The sequence below is a fragment of the Paramacrobiotus metropolitanus genome, unplaced genomic scaffold, assembly GCF_019649055.1.
Source record: "Paramacrobiotus metropolitanus isolate TYO unplaced genomic scaffold, Prichtersi_v1.0 Parri_scaffold0000047, whole genome shotgun sequence".
In the NCBI taxonomy this organism is placed as follows: domain Eukaryota; kingdom Metazoa; phylum Tardigrada; class Eutardigrada; order Parachela; family Macrobiotidae; genus Paramacrobiotus; species Paramacrobiotus metropolitanus.
The window spans coordinates 30,331-44,757 of record NW_026570267.1 but is presented as its reverse complement, the minus strand read 5'-3'; the positions used below and the strand labels follow the sequence as shown (position 1 = coordinate 44,757).

The window sequence follows — 14,427 nt, the reverse complement described above, 5'->3', positions numbered from 1 at the left end:
CTTTAGATTGTGACCACGTGAAGACGATACTGCGATGTTGGCCGTTGTCGGTGCAGCCGGTGTCAAGCCGGAGTTGTGGTAATAATAGCCCAGACTGCAGTTGTCACTGTCGTAGATAGCAAAAGATCCGTACGATGAATCAGACAGGGAAGACGGTAAGGAAGCCGGAACCAATCGACTGTTGCTGGCTAGCACCGGATTGATACCGGCGGAAACCGAGTAACAGCTATACTCCGAGCATGTTCTGTGATCGAATGGGGTTGTAGTAAGATGAATCTGACTCCAACACCTGCACGTAACCGTCTTCTGGATTCGCGGTTTGTCCTAAACCAAAAGTCAAAAGTGAAAATATTTCGCCATCAGTATTAATTTTAAAGTAATCACTTGCAATTTAACATTTTTGGCCCAACAAAAAACTAATCAATGAATCATAAGGATATAAAAAACAGACAAAACAATAAAAAATTTTGCGTAGTTTAATTGGTGATATTAACACTATAATATTGTCTCAATGTCTTTATCATAAAGTTAAATATAATATTCACACAATATTATGATTTTGAATTCGTACATGCACCAGTAAATTTCTGGAAATATATGTATCAAATATTTGTACCTGCCAAATGAAGTGGTGAGCGTAACGCCTGCAATCTCTTGGCACTAATGGGAACACCGCTTTCCAGTGCTGTCTGTAGAGCGTACTCTGGCTCTGAGTAGATCGGTTCAGTGGAAAGAGTTCTGTCGTTGACCTTTGCGTGGTGCCTGCTACAAAAAAGCCAAAAAGATCCAAAGTAATCAAACGTTTTGCAGCTTCGTAGTGTTCGGCTTTTTCTTAACCCACTTGCACTGTACCTATCTATTTTGCGCATCCGTAAAGGTCTAGCGTTAGTGCTATGGCCGGCACGTCTGAGAAGATATTTTTCTTTCTAAACAGATAAATTCCAATCAGCAACACCATCAAGCCCCGCCAGTGTTCCACCGACTGCAATTCCTAACACATCTTCAAAGCCCATCTTCCTGGATAATTTACTTGTTTGGCAGATGGTAAAATGAGCTCCTTCTCTGGAGCTTGATACAAGGCTGGCATATTGTCCGCCGATACTCCCTCTCGAAGAAAAATTTCGCTTGCATATTCGTAGCGTTGATTGTCCGCATCTTGGTATAGAGCTATCAAAATGCGATCGAATAGTTAAGTTTGACTTGCGAAACAGATTCTCCCCTGTTAATATGGTTAACTCTGAAATTTGTTTCTATGCAGAAATATTGTTAATTACAGAAAAGATTATGCAAATACTGCCATGTCGGTAGCAGCCACTGGATGCACAACGGCATATTAACAGGTACATCTGAACATTTACGAAATAACATGACTAAAACATGGATTACCTTTGACGGTCAGTTTGAGTGAATCTTCTGGCAGGATGTGATGAAATGTATATTCTCGTACCAGGGTGGACAAAAGCGGCGACTTTTTCTTCTTCTTCCCAGATCCGTTACGGTTGATTTCGCACTCTACGCTATAAGCCACCAGGTGCCATCCAATGCCTTGTGGAGCTTCAGGTGGATCCCACCCGATAGCCAGGTCGTGATTCGCACTGCTTTTTATTTGGATACGTACGGGCTGGAGAAGATCTATTAAACGCATAATTAAAACACTCGGACTATAAAATGCAGTTCTAATAATGGAAACTAACGGTAAGTCTCAACCACATCTGCCTAGTTATGTACAATTATTGATGTGGTCACTCAATCTTAACACTCGTCTGGAGACCATGTAGTGCAATACGTAATTATAGGGCCACCGATGAGAGTTGTACAAAACCGATAATTCAAAAATTTTTTCATCAGAAATATTGTACAATACAAGACATACTTTCTGCGGGGAGACGAACCATGTCCGTTGCGCTTCCGGTAGTACTAGCATTAAATCCCTCTACAGACAATGTCGGTATAATTTTCGCGGTGCTATCCGTTTCCGTCAGAGTTGGCAAAAATTCGCCTTGTTGATAGCCCAGTGCATCGTGAGCCAAGTTATTGTGAAAGTGGTTGACATGCGGAATCCCGTCCACTTGAGGGAATGTTATGGTGGGATGGGGCGCCAACACATCGGTAGCCAACACCGGCAGTGACGCTATGGACTCTGTCGGCAGATGTGCCGAAGGTACCCTTTGATTATCGAAACTCACCATTAAGCCGTCTTCGATGGAGGTCGTCGTCATCGGGGTTACCGTGGATGTGTTGATGGACGTTGGTTTCATGGTCGCCTGACTTAGCGGTGTCTTTGTCAGAAGACTGACAGTGACGATGGTCTGATTTTCGTGATGGTCCTTCAGTTTATTAAAGGTCATCGCTGTCTGATTATTCACACTGAGCGGTATGCTTTTTGTTGCAGACGTAATAACTGGCGGTAGAGTTACTCGCTGCGTCGGTGGAGTTTTAGAACAAAGCGATACCTCTTCATCCGCACCATCCGGACAATCTGTCGTTCCGTCGCACGTCTTGGCTGACGAAATACACAGCGCACCAGAGAAGCACTTGAACATCCCTTTACGACAACCGGACATTTCCGGTACAACTTTTGCTGCCGTTGTCGCTGTACCGAAACCCATTAGGCGCGTCCGTTCCAGCAATCCGTCGAAATAGCCGAAAGAATCCTTTACAAAGGGCACCACATCGTTGGAGGGAATTTTCGGTCGGCCGCGGCGATAGCCATTACAGATGAACGGATTCTCGTCGTTCCCAGTCAGCACACAATGTGCAGTTCCGTCGCACAAGAGTGTCTGATCGATACAGTATGCCGCTGACCCCGCGGACGGCGTTGAGCAGGGAAACATGGCCGGATTGCTACAGTAGCGTGCGCCCAGTGAAGTGCCCAATGCAGCACCTTTACAGGCCGCATCCACGGTTTCTGGCATACTGCGCAGCGGCAGGTTCTGCCATTCGGACGGCTCCGTACAGCGTACGCCGGCCGCATCTTGAATGAATTCATCCGTAGCCAAGAATTCCACTAACCAGGTAATGGAGCAGTTGCACATAAAACGGTTATTGCCGAGTGAGCTGTAGTCATTATTCTAATTCAGGTTATTTGCATATTATGCGTTAACATAATGCAATGATTTGACAACCTTGACTTACACAGCATCCGGCTTGCTGGTAAAAAATGCATGCCATGCGGCAATTGGTCCACTTAGTGTTTCAATTTGATTATTATTCAGCTTTCTGCAAGAAAGTCACAAAATAATAAGCCTAATAACATAGCAGAAATACCATAATTAAAAAATTAAATCAAATAGCAATGCAGATATTGTTAAAATACGTAATGAAGTACCAGGATCCGCTACACTTCGAAAATTAGCAGTAATTTTGTTTGCAAAATGCACGTACAGTGAACGAAGCTCGGCGAGATCGAATGCTTCAGATGATACACTACGAAGGTGATTAAAGCTGAGGTCCCTGAACAGGAAACAGAAATTAATTTTATAGATATACGTTTTCTATCTGTACGAGAAGGTACAACATTTTACAAAATTAGCCTTTTAGAATTAGCCTTTTGTGCGTAGTGCAACACTTACAGCAAATTCAGGTTGGTGAACTTCTGGAAAGCCCCATCCGGAATGAAAGTTATACCTCGACTCCTTAAATCTCTGTAACAGATGTACTCGTGCAAGCATTCGGAAGTTGTCAGTAAAGCTCGGTCATTGTTCATACTAATTATTACGCTCCATTTATAAATTAATTCTTGCATAGAGATCTCCCTAAACAGTATGCGCTATGTCACTGGAAAATTAATATGTATGGAGTCTAAGGACACTTGGAAGTTGAAATTGTAATATCTGTACATACAAGGAAATATTACTACGACTGCTAGCAAACACCCGCGGAACTTCTTAAGTTCTTGCAAAGCTAAAACATTATTGTTTAGGCACTGTTATAATAAATGATTATCATAATATCTATACTTCGTATATGCAACAAAACTAGAGAATTTCTTGATTTAAAAAAAACATGAATTTCGGCAGCTCAAAAGGCTGCACTTAGCCACTTTGAAGTTAAATCATCCTGTTGCTACACTTCTAAGAACATTTGGCTGTTTCTCCGTATTATTACTTGTACATTAGCGTTCTGTTCAACTTTTTGCTTGGCCTTGGGACACACTTCAGTTACGCATATGCAGCAATATTCGTCTGCTAGAATGAAATAATAATGGTGTAATGTTACACTCAATGCATATCCAACCAAATATTTTTGTGTTTAAAAATCAGAATTCGAGTTCGTAAAGAATTTTAAAATTGATAAATGTGTTTAAACTCAAAAATGGTAGACATACGTAATCAGACACTTGATCACCTAACCTACCATGCTTAATCTTTGCTTTTGCTTTACTCGATAAAGTTGTTAGCTTACATGTCCTGAGTGTCCGTTTCCATTCTTCCCAAGCAAGCCATTAAAGAAAATGTTAGTCCCGCCGAACACGGATCGGCTGCTGCTCTCATGCAACATCTCAGCCATGTTATAATAAAGAAGTATGAATATGTCCGCAAAACATTAATCCTAAACAATGACTGGGACAAACGGCAAACACCATGCATAGTAATGACATTATATTTACGGCATTTGCAATCAAAACTTTCTATCAGGAAAAATTGCAGTGTGCAAAAAATAATGTGTGCACTGTGAACGGGTAACGACCGAAATTAATGACAGATGCACATGCACCGGCACAGCTCAAAACCCGAAATTGACAATTTCACCCTAATAAATGACAAAATCGCCACTTTAGCCAAGTAATATGACTTTTTCCAGTGGTGGCTTGACCTGCAGAGGCAGTTGTCCATCTAGTACACGAGCCGACAGCATAAACATTGTATTACCGGGGATCAGGTGGCACCCGCGAGGACAAACAAGCCATCCTCACAGCGACGCGCGTTGGTCCATCTTTATTGCATTACATCTGTTGTTTTTTTGCATAAAGCTTGTCCGCGCGTCTCGACAGACAGAAACCTTCAGGGTACCGATTACATCGATAAAAAATGCTGCAATCGTCGCGTGTATGTCAAGACTTCCGCTGTAGTTTTTGTCATGTTTCTCCTTGAGATTGTTTGATCATCTTTCCCGCAAAAAACCCATCAGCCGTCGGCAGCAAATCAAAAATTTACACGGGCTTCTGTGGACGCATGCAAAGTTGGTTTGTATGAGCACACAAAGGGCAGAATGCTAGTCCGAACGGTGTCAGACGTAATATGACCATGAACAGCTGCAAAGTACGAACTATGTGGTTGTAATGAATTCGCTTGGAGTACCGGTCAGCATGACGACCTCGTGTTTTCAAACCAGATCTACAGCGTACATAGCCATTCGCGCTTTATAGTAAAAATTCCAAAATGACCGCTTCGCCCCAGCAACAAATACCACGGTTTTGGAAATGAATCCGTACGGTACCGATGAATTCATACGGTGCGGAGCGATTTGCAAGGCTTAAAAGGTGGAACTACTTCCCAGTTCCCATGAAAGGCAACCTTCCTCTAATTAAAAATTATGCATCTCTACATTTTACTCATAGTTAAATAAACTGTTATCAACTGAAAAGATATTTAGAAAATGTATTTTCGAAATATAAATTAAAACCTGCATCGTTACAGCAAAATGCCTTGTGGACAGGAAAGTTGAGGAAACACCGGTTTATGTGCTATAGCATGATCTGACGTACAGCACAATGAAATGTATCTCTATCATTGTCATATTGACCATTAATATAATATTATCGTTGTAAACTGTGTTGGATTGACCCATTGAGAATTAAAAATGCCATGAATTAAAAGTTACCATGAAGATGTTTTTCCTAGCTATATTCAGTATACAACAAGTATAGTAAGTACTCTTTTGTCACATTCTAACGTAGAAAAAAACTGGTACTAGTATTCATATCGTTGATAACCAACAAGGAAAGAGTATTTGATTTCACAACAACTACACAGACTGACTGGTATTTCTTTTGCTTTTCAAAGATTTTTTGATTCTTTTAACGGTGTTCTCGCGTTCTCTTTTATCTTTTTCATTTCTTTCCATTTTCTCCAGTTCCTTCAATCCGGCATTTATATAGCGTTCCAGATCCTTTGCACTGAACACCCGGTAGGGATTACTGCAACACCGCTCGCACACCTGATACTTGATGACCAACGAGGCAAACCGCAACCGCCGTAAATTTTCCGCCTTGACCAGTTCGTGCCCGTGTCCGAATCGGCACCCACTGCACCATTCACACGTATGTGCGGTATGAAGAATCTTTTGTACCTGCTGCGGAAGCGCCCCCGATGACAGCTGCCGCGGTTCGAGTCCGTTATTGGTCAGGAAAGCCGCTACGGCATCTGCGGATAATTCCTGCAGGGAGCACAGTTGGCGGCTAGTAGTGGGCGATTTCCGGCCCCATGTCAGAGTGACGTAGCTGTCCGCTGCGATTATATTAACTAGTTTGGGAAGGCGCACCAAACATGCCGGTAGTTCGCTCATAATGTTACCGGATACATTCAGTACTCGAAGGGACCTGAAAAGTCAAAACAAACAAAAAAAAACTCCGCAACTGTAATATAATTCTAAGCACGACGCGGTGCCCTCCGACGAAAGGAATTATTGTCAGAGTCTCCAAAGCTAAACGGATTTCGAATCCAATCTAACGTTGGCTGCAACATAACTATGCTACTACAGGTCCTATGCTATACCGGTATTACCTCAATTTGATTATGTCTCGCGGAATGTTATTGAGCAGATTGTAGGAAATGTCTAAAATCTCCAATGAGGTCAATCCAAAAATGCTGAAGAATACATACATGCCCAGTAATAAAAAACACGCGTGTAAACCGCTAGAACTAGAAAATTATAACTTGATTGCGATTCCATGCCGCGAATATCAGCTAAGTACTGAGCACGAGTCACTGCACTACGCTAGTCGGTGCTTTACAGTACTGGATTACTATAGTACTTTTTTCAGCTACCAGTACCGAGTGCACGCCGCCCGCGTATCGTGCCGCGTGTCGTATTCGCGTGATGCTACGTTTAGAATTTTTTGCGTGCCGCCAAGTTATCCAATTCACTGCAAGGGTTCTAACTTGTGGATTACCTTTCTGGGAAAGTTTCGAACATGCAAAAACTAAGGCTCAAATAGCGAAGATTCTCCAGTTTCTGGATTCCGTTTCCGATTGTCTTAATGGGATTGTTGCGAGCTTTCAGGACGACTAATTTTTTTAAATGAAAAAGCGATTCGGGCATCTCCTACACCTAGGATAAAAAATGTTTACCAAATTGTAGCAGATATGCATACCAGTAGGCAGTAGCATCAAATCACAAAAGGGTTACTTTCAACTTTCAAGCTACTAGACTGCAGAAAGACTACAAAGAAGGAAGAATTGTACTACAGGAAGACTTAAAATTACTGTAAGACCGAGCTTGAGTCCGAGCACTTGGTGCTTATTTCTTACCTCGAAACTGTTGAAACTGATGTTCAGCGACAGCAGACTTCGCCGCAACCATAATACCGGTGGGAGATTTCGCATAAAAAAGCTCTGAAGAACATACTCGTAGATTTGGTAATTCTAGTAGTATGCACAGATGTACGAACTAAGGTTCAGAGCTATACTTTACCGGATAGTAATAAATCCACTGAATAAAAAAGCATTTTTACTGTCAGTGCGTATTAAAGCTTAAAGCATTTAATAATCATGTTAATACGTATGTTCAGGTTATTGCGCCGTTTTTAAATTTTTAAGTGAAGTGATCACACGTAGACCTTTTTGTATTGTTGGCGACCATTGTAGAACGCTGTGTAATCACTTTATTTATAGTAAATTATTTGTTGCTTTGCATTACTTAAAATTTTCGAAAGAGTAGCAGATGATTACCTTGGTTTTTTTAAGGAAGTACCTTTTTTTTCTATTTTACAAAGCTGTTGTAAAGGCTGTCATAAGGATGACTTGGTGATACTTACCTTCAAATTTAATTTTGCTCCCTTTAACGAGCAAGCCTCAAAATAAGCAATAACCAAAGCGGCCAAGTTTCCATCTGGTTTCCACATAATCCCATCAGGGAATTCTTCTTGACATAATTTACTCCATTTTTTATACGTTGGTTTCAAGATATCCGCTAAGACATCTTTGAATCTTCTTGAGTCATCCGTTTCCAGTTCCGCCAGAAGCGCCTTTCGCTCCGACACCAATATCTCGGCCTCAGCCGCATCTGTTGGTAGATCATTTGCCAGTGCAGCACTATCAGCCAGTGTGCTTGCTCGATCCCGATCCTGTGAGTTTCTTTTGATTGTCAGTCGCATTGCAGCTTCCGTTAGGACACTGGGTCGGCGTACAAAGAACTTGTGCAAATTAATTTCCTTTAGGCCGGCCGACTGCCGAACGGATGTGCCGGCCGTCTGCAGCAGCTTTATTCGGTCCAGCTGATGATCGGCGGCCGTAATTGAGACATGCCGCTGATGGGGATCAATTAAGTCCACAGGATAGGGCGGTGGCGCATGGATCTCGATCAGCATCGGATCCCGTACCGGAAATACGGCTGTATCGTTTAAAATCCTATTAATGTCCGTAATAGGCGGCTGTACTAGCTGTGCAGTCGGCTGTATGCTGAGAGCATCTAATGGCCTATTATTATCAAATTGGATTGCCACTGCTCCCACAGTGGTAATATCCACATCACGGGGTTGCTGCACGACCTCGGCAGGCTGGGCGCTGACGGCAGACGGTGGTAGGTTTCCTTCAACATTGTGTTTTACGGTTGACCTTTTGTTTAGGGACCGTGAACGGCGGGACAATCCGACTACTGCTGGTCGTGTTTCGCGCTGTATAGATTTGCGCGCTGCATCTTCGCTTTTCTTTGAAGGTCTTCGATACAGTATAACGGGAGACTTCCCTTCATCCGAATCGTCATTCGAGATCGACATCGTTGCAGATTATATGTTTACCGTCTAGCACACTGTTACAGCTTGCACTACAATATACTTATGGCTTCGATCGACAACACTAAAACTTTAAAATATCGAAAACCGAAAGGCAACATAGTCAGTACGTAATGTCACGCTGGCAAACTAATAACATTATGCTCAACTAGAAGACCATCAAAGCGAAAAAACTGCGATTAGGAGAAAACGTTAACGGTAACCATGCTACCGCACTAATATTTTCAGTCGAGTCAACTCAACTTAGTACATTATTAAATTTTCGAACCTCAGTAATACTACTTACAATCTGACAAGTAAGTACTGCTTCTTACAACAGAATTTAGCTCACTATAAAAACTGGCATTTTACGTTCAGTACTTTAACGATAAACAAGTTCCGTAACGCGATTCATGATCACTGCTACATCACTACGTCAGAGTCCTGTGGTCACTGGACACGCATAAACTTAATTAACGCAATATCCTAATATCTATATAATAATAATATTATATTAAATTTTAGTTGTAAATGCAGTAAGTAAACCAACTGCGTCCTCGGGTAAAGGTGCAGTTAGGCTTAATGCATGCAGTAATGTTTTTTGCTCTCGTCTTCACTCAAAAGAACAGCTTAAGCTTAATCTTACAATATTAATTTTCCCTTTGTACAACTATGCCTGCAGATTGTGACTTATAGTGATATGTCGAACCTGCAGATACAAAATAGTATAATTATATCAACGTGAAGTATCAGCGCTGTCCAGGTCCGAATGTCAACAAACTGTCGGTAATTAATTTTTGGTTTCTTCTGCTGGAGTCGTGATTTTTCACCCGACATACTGTATATGGTAAGCAACTTGAGCTGTACGGATGACAGAATGCGATTTGTTTGTTCTTTCTGCAAAACCGTGTTGCAGAACTCACAACAATCGACCGTACTGTCCGGCAATCAGATATTTGCGACTGTATGCAAATGTGTGCAGCCAAGGTGCATTATGCAAAAGACAACATTAGCAGCTGCGGAATCAATCTCAGCGGACAAATAAGACCCACATGTACTTGTACACTGGCCACCAGCTGTACAGACAACACAATATGTAGCGGCATGTTCATACCGGTTGGTCGTTGTCTGTTGCGGGTGTTGTGCACACACGCGATTGTCGGGTATTCAAGCACGGAAATTTCTTTGCAAAATCCACTATTTTACTAAGATGTCGTTAGCATTGGCGTAATGCCGCGGTGTGCGTGTGTCTGTTGAGAGCCGTTGCAACGTTAACGCTCGTAAAAATCAATTAGGGAAAAATCTTTTATATCGATCTCTTCGGCGTTGCAAGTACTCTAACACACTTTCCGTTGTTGCCAACAACAGCCGGCGCAGCGCATTGCAAATGTGCAAGCGTTCCCACCGGTTTTCCTTTCGCCAGCTGATAGACTTATAGAGTGTCTCTTACGATCAAGCATTTGGTCAACGTCGCGGCTTGATTATTATTGGCACCTGTACCGTCTCTCAAGTCTCAACTATCCAACCTACTCGGCCGGCAAATATTCGCACCATCAACTGCACGTCCCAACACGCCGCTTAGCTATTGATTAAAGCTCGCCGTGCACGACAGCGTAGTTAGTTAGTTTTTCAATGTAGTCCCAGTTATCTGCACCGCTTCATACAATCCTGATCCCACAAGGAAACCGCGAAACCCGGATAAGTACTGGCTACGAGAGCGTGTGCCGCGCGCAGGAGATCGACGTGATCCACAGCGGCACACGCGGCGGCATGCTCCACATATTATGCGGCCACTGTGAATGTATATATTCCTTGAGCGCCCTGGTTCATCTGCCGCGCGCTGGACTACCCGCGGTGATCCAACGCACACAAGTGCTCTACAGTGCACAGTGGGAAATTTACAGTTTCTTAGGATTTTAATGCTTTCGAATCTTGTGATGCGGTATAACCAATAAACACCGGCGATGCACGCGCCTATATGATTCGCCGGATCGGCCGTACCCATATGTTTTTCGTCCACCACTGCACTGTATATGCTCATCAGTCCAAAAAAATTCCAATGAGTGTTAATGTATATGATCTCTTGACTCGTGTGATGTTCCGGTGGATTCTTGGCACTCTTTGCCGCGGCACACTGGGTCGCAGGAGACTGTTTGTCTGGTAAGCCAGCTATCGGATGTTGTGCAGGCACAGCAGTGTGCAAGTTTCAAAGATTTTGAATGGTGTTAATTGATGTTCCCCTCAATATATATAACTAGTCAAGCCAGTTTGAGCATTTTCAATCCACAGTGTATACCGCCAAACTGGACCGCTGCATAGAAAGTGGTCGACACACATTTGTGCTGCGTAATGACACCATATGTACACGTTCCACTTCCAAGGCTGATTAACGAGTGTTCAAATCCCACTACTGGGCTAACCTTAACATGCAAAATGATCTTGTTAGCAATTCTTATGGATATAATAAATATTAAAACAATTATACGGTGCTAGCCTTCTACGTCAGTGTAACTCGGTGATCAGATCTTATTTTTTCCAGCAAACACCGCGAAATAATTTTGTATTCTTTTTGTGTTAGTGATACAGGTTTAAAAATACCAGTTTTGAAATTCTTTAGTCAAAAAGCGTTCTGTATTCATTGTAATATCTAATTAAGCCGCAGAAAGGTACAGTAAAATTTTTGTCAATTTCCATATCGGCATACTACTGCATATGTTTGCGTGCATACATGGCCGAAGATGGTTTACATCGTGTAATCAACCTTAACATTGAGTTCGACGCACTGTCAATATTGACCTGCAGATAGCTTATTGCTCCGACTTATTAAGACAAACTGTCATAGATGATTTTTGGAACTTCCTGTCTTTGAATTGTAAAAGTTGTGGGTAGGAATTGCCGCAGTGGCAGTATCACATTTCCTTTCTTTTATTTGCTAACCATATATGTATACGTATACATAGCGATACAGTTATAAATTCTTCGTAAAGAATTATGTAAAACATTTATTACAGATGTATGTATGAACTGGCTTCGGTATATCGTTATTTGCTTCAGTTGAACAGTGCAAACGTGGATTATGAAATTTGATTCGTAGAGAAGTGATTGCAGAATTTATGTCATTTGCATTATTTGTTAGCTGTACACATCAGCTAAGCGATGTACGGATAGTTCGGTAATTTGAATCATAATATCATTCTGAAAATGCAACCACATAGCAGATATATCAGTGCCGATGTTACAAAATTGCGTAATTTTTTGCTTCTCGTAAGTTTCGATTCAATTTTTATCAGAATTTAATTACTCAAAATATCTGCTGAATGACTGGTTTAATTAAAATGGTATATTGAACATACTTAGTATTGATTTACCTGATTCTTGCGGAATTATTTACATTTAAAACCCTCAAGTAGACTTCGTGTAATTTTTAACAACTCCTTCTGATTGTTATGATGTGCATGCCGGCTTTAAGCATTAGACGCAAATACCCATTCAACTATGACTATGATGGTCAGCTGTCAAACCAAGCAAAACGGACTTTACGTACCGTACTCACAACTGCAAGTTTTACAATGGTAATTGACAAGATAATGTTATGTCAGTTTGTTTCTTTGTCATGATACCAACCAGCCCATAGCGAGTGACCATCGATTGGCTTGTCAAGGTTCGCGGTATTGATACTTTTTGATAAGTGGAAAGTGTAACGGATCAAACATGTTAAGATAAAAAAACACTCATGCCTGTGAAGAGACGTGATAAGTAAAATTTACCGTCTGGTTAAACAACTAAGTGCCCATATAGGCCCGGCATCAGATCAGTAAGTATCTGAAACGGTGATTTGTCATCAAATCTAAACAATGGTATTCAGAATTTCAGGCGCCTAATATATAATTTTATTTAGATTGAATCTACTACGTAGATTTATTTGTATGCGGCGCACTTGCAACAAATACACCAAGAACATTACCATTAAATATGCAAAGTATTTATGCAATTGACAGTAACATCAATGGTGCATTCAGAAATCCACTGATATCTTGATTGCCTGCAGATCCAGATTTCTTCGGGTAAAAAGTAAATGAACGGAAACTCAATTTTGAGTAGTCACTAACTGCTAAGATTACCGCCTGCTGGGAAAACACGTGCCGTATCTACTTAACTACGTACCTTGACTAGCGCAGTACTAAATTTCCTGTTGAATAGTTAGTATACCGTACAATATTCTCGCTGATATCAGGACCGTTCATTCAGAAGTTTGTGATATCAGTTCCGGCAACTGTTACACATAAAGGTCAGTGGTTTAAATAAATTGTAAAAGTATGTTGTGCAGACGCCACTAGTAGTCCTTCAAGCTCTTCACGATAATTGTTTAATAATAGCCAGTTAATTTAGTTTACGGAAAACGGATATAGAGTTCTACAAATTTTATTAATTAATATCATTGTTGCCAAAAATCTTAAGAGATACGTGAGCAAAACGGTAACACTTTATGTCATGCATTTATCTGGCGTGTTCGTGATCTCGTCCGAACGGTCAAAAGAACGATATGCTACTATCAAATACCTGAGTAATGTAGCAACAATGCAGTCAGTTCTGAATTAGTTCGAATACCACAAGAAAAATAAGATAATTTTGTTTGTTCAGATGACATTCTGCATATTTATTAGTAATCTTCTCTTGGCCACAAGGCAGCCGCATTAACAAGTTTGGTACACGAAACTGCAGTTCAGAACTAAATCTTTTAGTTTCCGGCATTTATAACAAACCAGATAATTCAAGCAGTGTTAAATAAGAATATTTTAATACGGTGGAGTATTAATACTCGTACTGCTCTTCCTGCAATACACAAACGTGAAACTGTTTAATACTAGTATTACTGTATCAGAATTTGCAGAATGCCTCGATGCCTGACCAGACAGTACTTATCTGTATACCCTAAACACGTGTAACTGTACATAGAACTAATTATTAATTGCCTCTTCTAATAGAAAATCGCTGAATTGTTAATGATTAACCGGCGTACAAACAAATGATGTAGTGCTGCCTCGAAATCGTAAAGCGCATCAATTGTTATTGCAGTCGACAACAAAATGCTACAGTACATCGACTTGGTAATGAGCATGTTTTGCATTTTGGTGACAAAAATTAACCCCAGGCTAACATTTTAGTATGTTAACGTACTTTGCTCTCATAAATTAACGTAGTCTGCTGAAGAACATTCGAAAAGAAAATCTGTAAAACATCCGTCATCAGTGTATCTGATCGACCTAGTTTTTTCTTCAATGTTTGGATAATTGTGGATGTGTATATCGCAAGCTCGGAATATGCTGCGTGATGCAAAATCGCCTCTCGCTGCTTGGATAACCTTGTTTGTACAGTGCGGTAACTGAAAGGGAAAAGCCGTTTTTGGTAAGTGGATTAAATTAAAAACAGCGGACACTTTATTGAACGGCTAAAGGCAATGTTGTCGTTTCCATAAATGCAGCTGCGCTGACTGT

At 41.2% G+C, this 14,427-nt stretch overlaps 2 protein-coding genes across 3 annotated transcripts; both read right to left on the bottom strand.

The window, feature by feature from the left end:
• Positions 1 to 858: 858 nt before the first annotated feature.
• On the bottom strand, positions 859 to 4,951 carry LOC129591659 (uncharacterized). Its single transcript, XM_055487397.1, has 7 exons — positions 4,405 to 4,951; positions 3,573 to 3,644; positions 3,385 to 3,453; positions 3,136 to 3,219; positions 1,874 to 3,057; positions 1,387 to 1,632; positions 859 to 1,167 (listed from the first exon to the last, which is right to left on the bottom strand). Exons 1-7 carry the CDS (start codon positions 4,587 to 4,589, stop codon positions 992 to 994), a joined length of 2,016 nt encoding a protein of 671 aa, XP_055343372.1. The 5' UTR covers positions 4,590 to 4,951; the 3' UTR covers positions 859 to 991.
• An 830-nt stretch (positions 4,952 to 5,781) lies between these two features.
• On the bottom strand, positions 5,782 to 9,097 carry LOC129591624 (uncharacterized). 2 transcript variants are annotated; one of them, XM_055487350.1, is made up of 5 exons: positions 7,979 to 9,097; positions 7,473 to 7,556; positions 7,115 to 7,266; positions 6,726 to 6,809; positions 5,782 to 6,541 (listed from the first exon to the last, which is right to left on the bottom strand). In XM_055487350.1, exons 1-5 carry the CDS (start codon positions 8,936 to 8,938, stop codon positions 5,968 to 5,970), a joined length of 1,854 nt encoding a protein of 617 aa, XP_055343325.1. In that variant the 5' UTR covers positions 8,939 to 9,097; the 3' UTR covers positions 5,782 to 5,967. The 2 variants fall into 2 exon arrangements, with proteins under 2 accessions (XP_055343325.1, XP_055343326.1); XM_055487351.1 differs by lacking the exon at positions 6,726 to 6,809.
• Positions 9,098 to 14,427: the final 5,330 nt, after the last annotated feature.

Excerpts from the sequence above, each read along its gene's own strand:
- LOC129591659 (XM_055487397.1), bottom strand. The coding sequence starts at position 4,589 with ATGCATGGTGTTTGCCGTTTGTCCCAGTCATTGTTTAGGATTAATGTT. Across the intron at positions 3,058-3,135 it reads ACCAGCAAGCCGGATGCTGT|CTCACTCGGCAATAACCGTT; the intron begins GTAAGTCAAGGT and ends TAATGACTACAG. Across the intron at positions 1,633-1,873 it reads GGTTCGTCTCCCCGCAGAAA|ATCTTCTCCAGCCCGTACGT; the intron begins GTATGTCTTGTA and ends TGCGTTTAATAG.
- LOC129591624 (XM_055487350.1), bottom strand. The coding sequence starts at position 8,938 with ATGTCGATCTCGAATGACGATTCGGATGAAGGGAAGTCTCCCGTTATA. Across the intron at positions 7,557-7,978 it reads GAGCAAAATTAAATTTGAAG|AGCTTTTTTATGCGAAATCT; the intron begins GTAAGTATCACC and ends TATGTTCTTCAG. Across the intron at positions 7,267-7,472 it reads TCAGTTTCAACAGTTTCGAG|GAGATGCCCGAATCGCTTTT; the intron begins GTAAGAAATAAG and ends TCCTAGGTGTAG.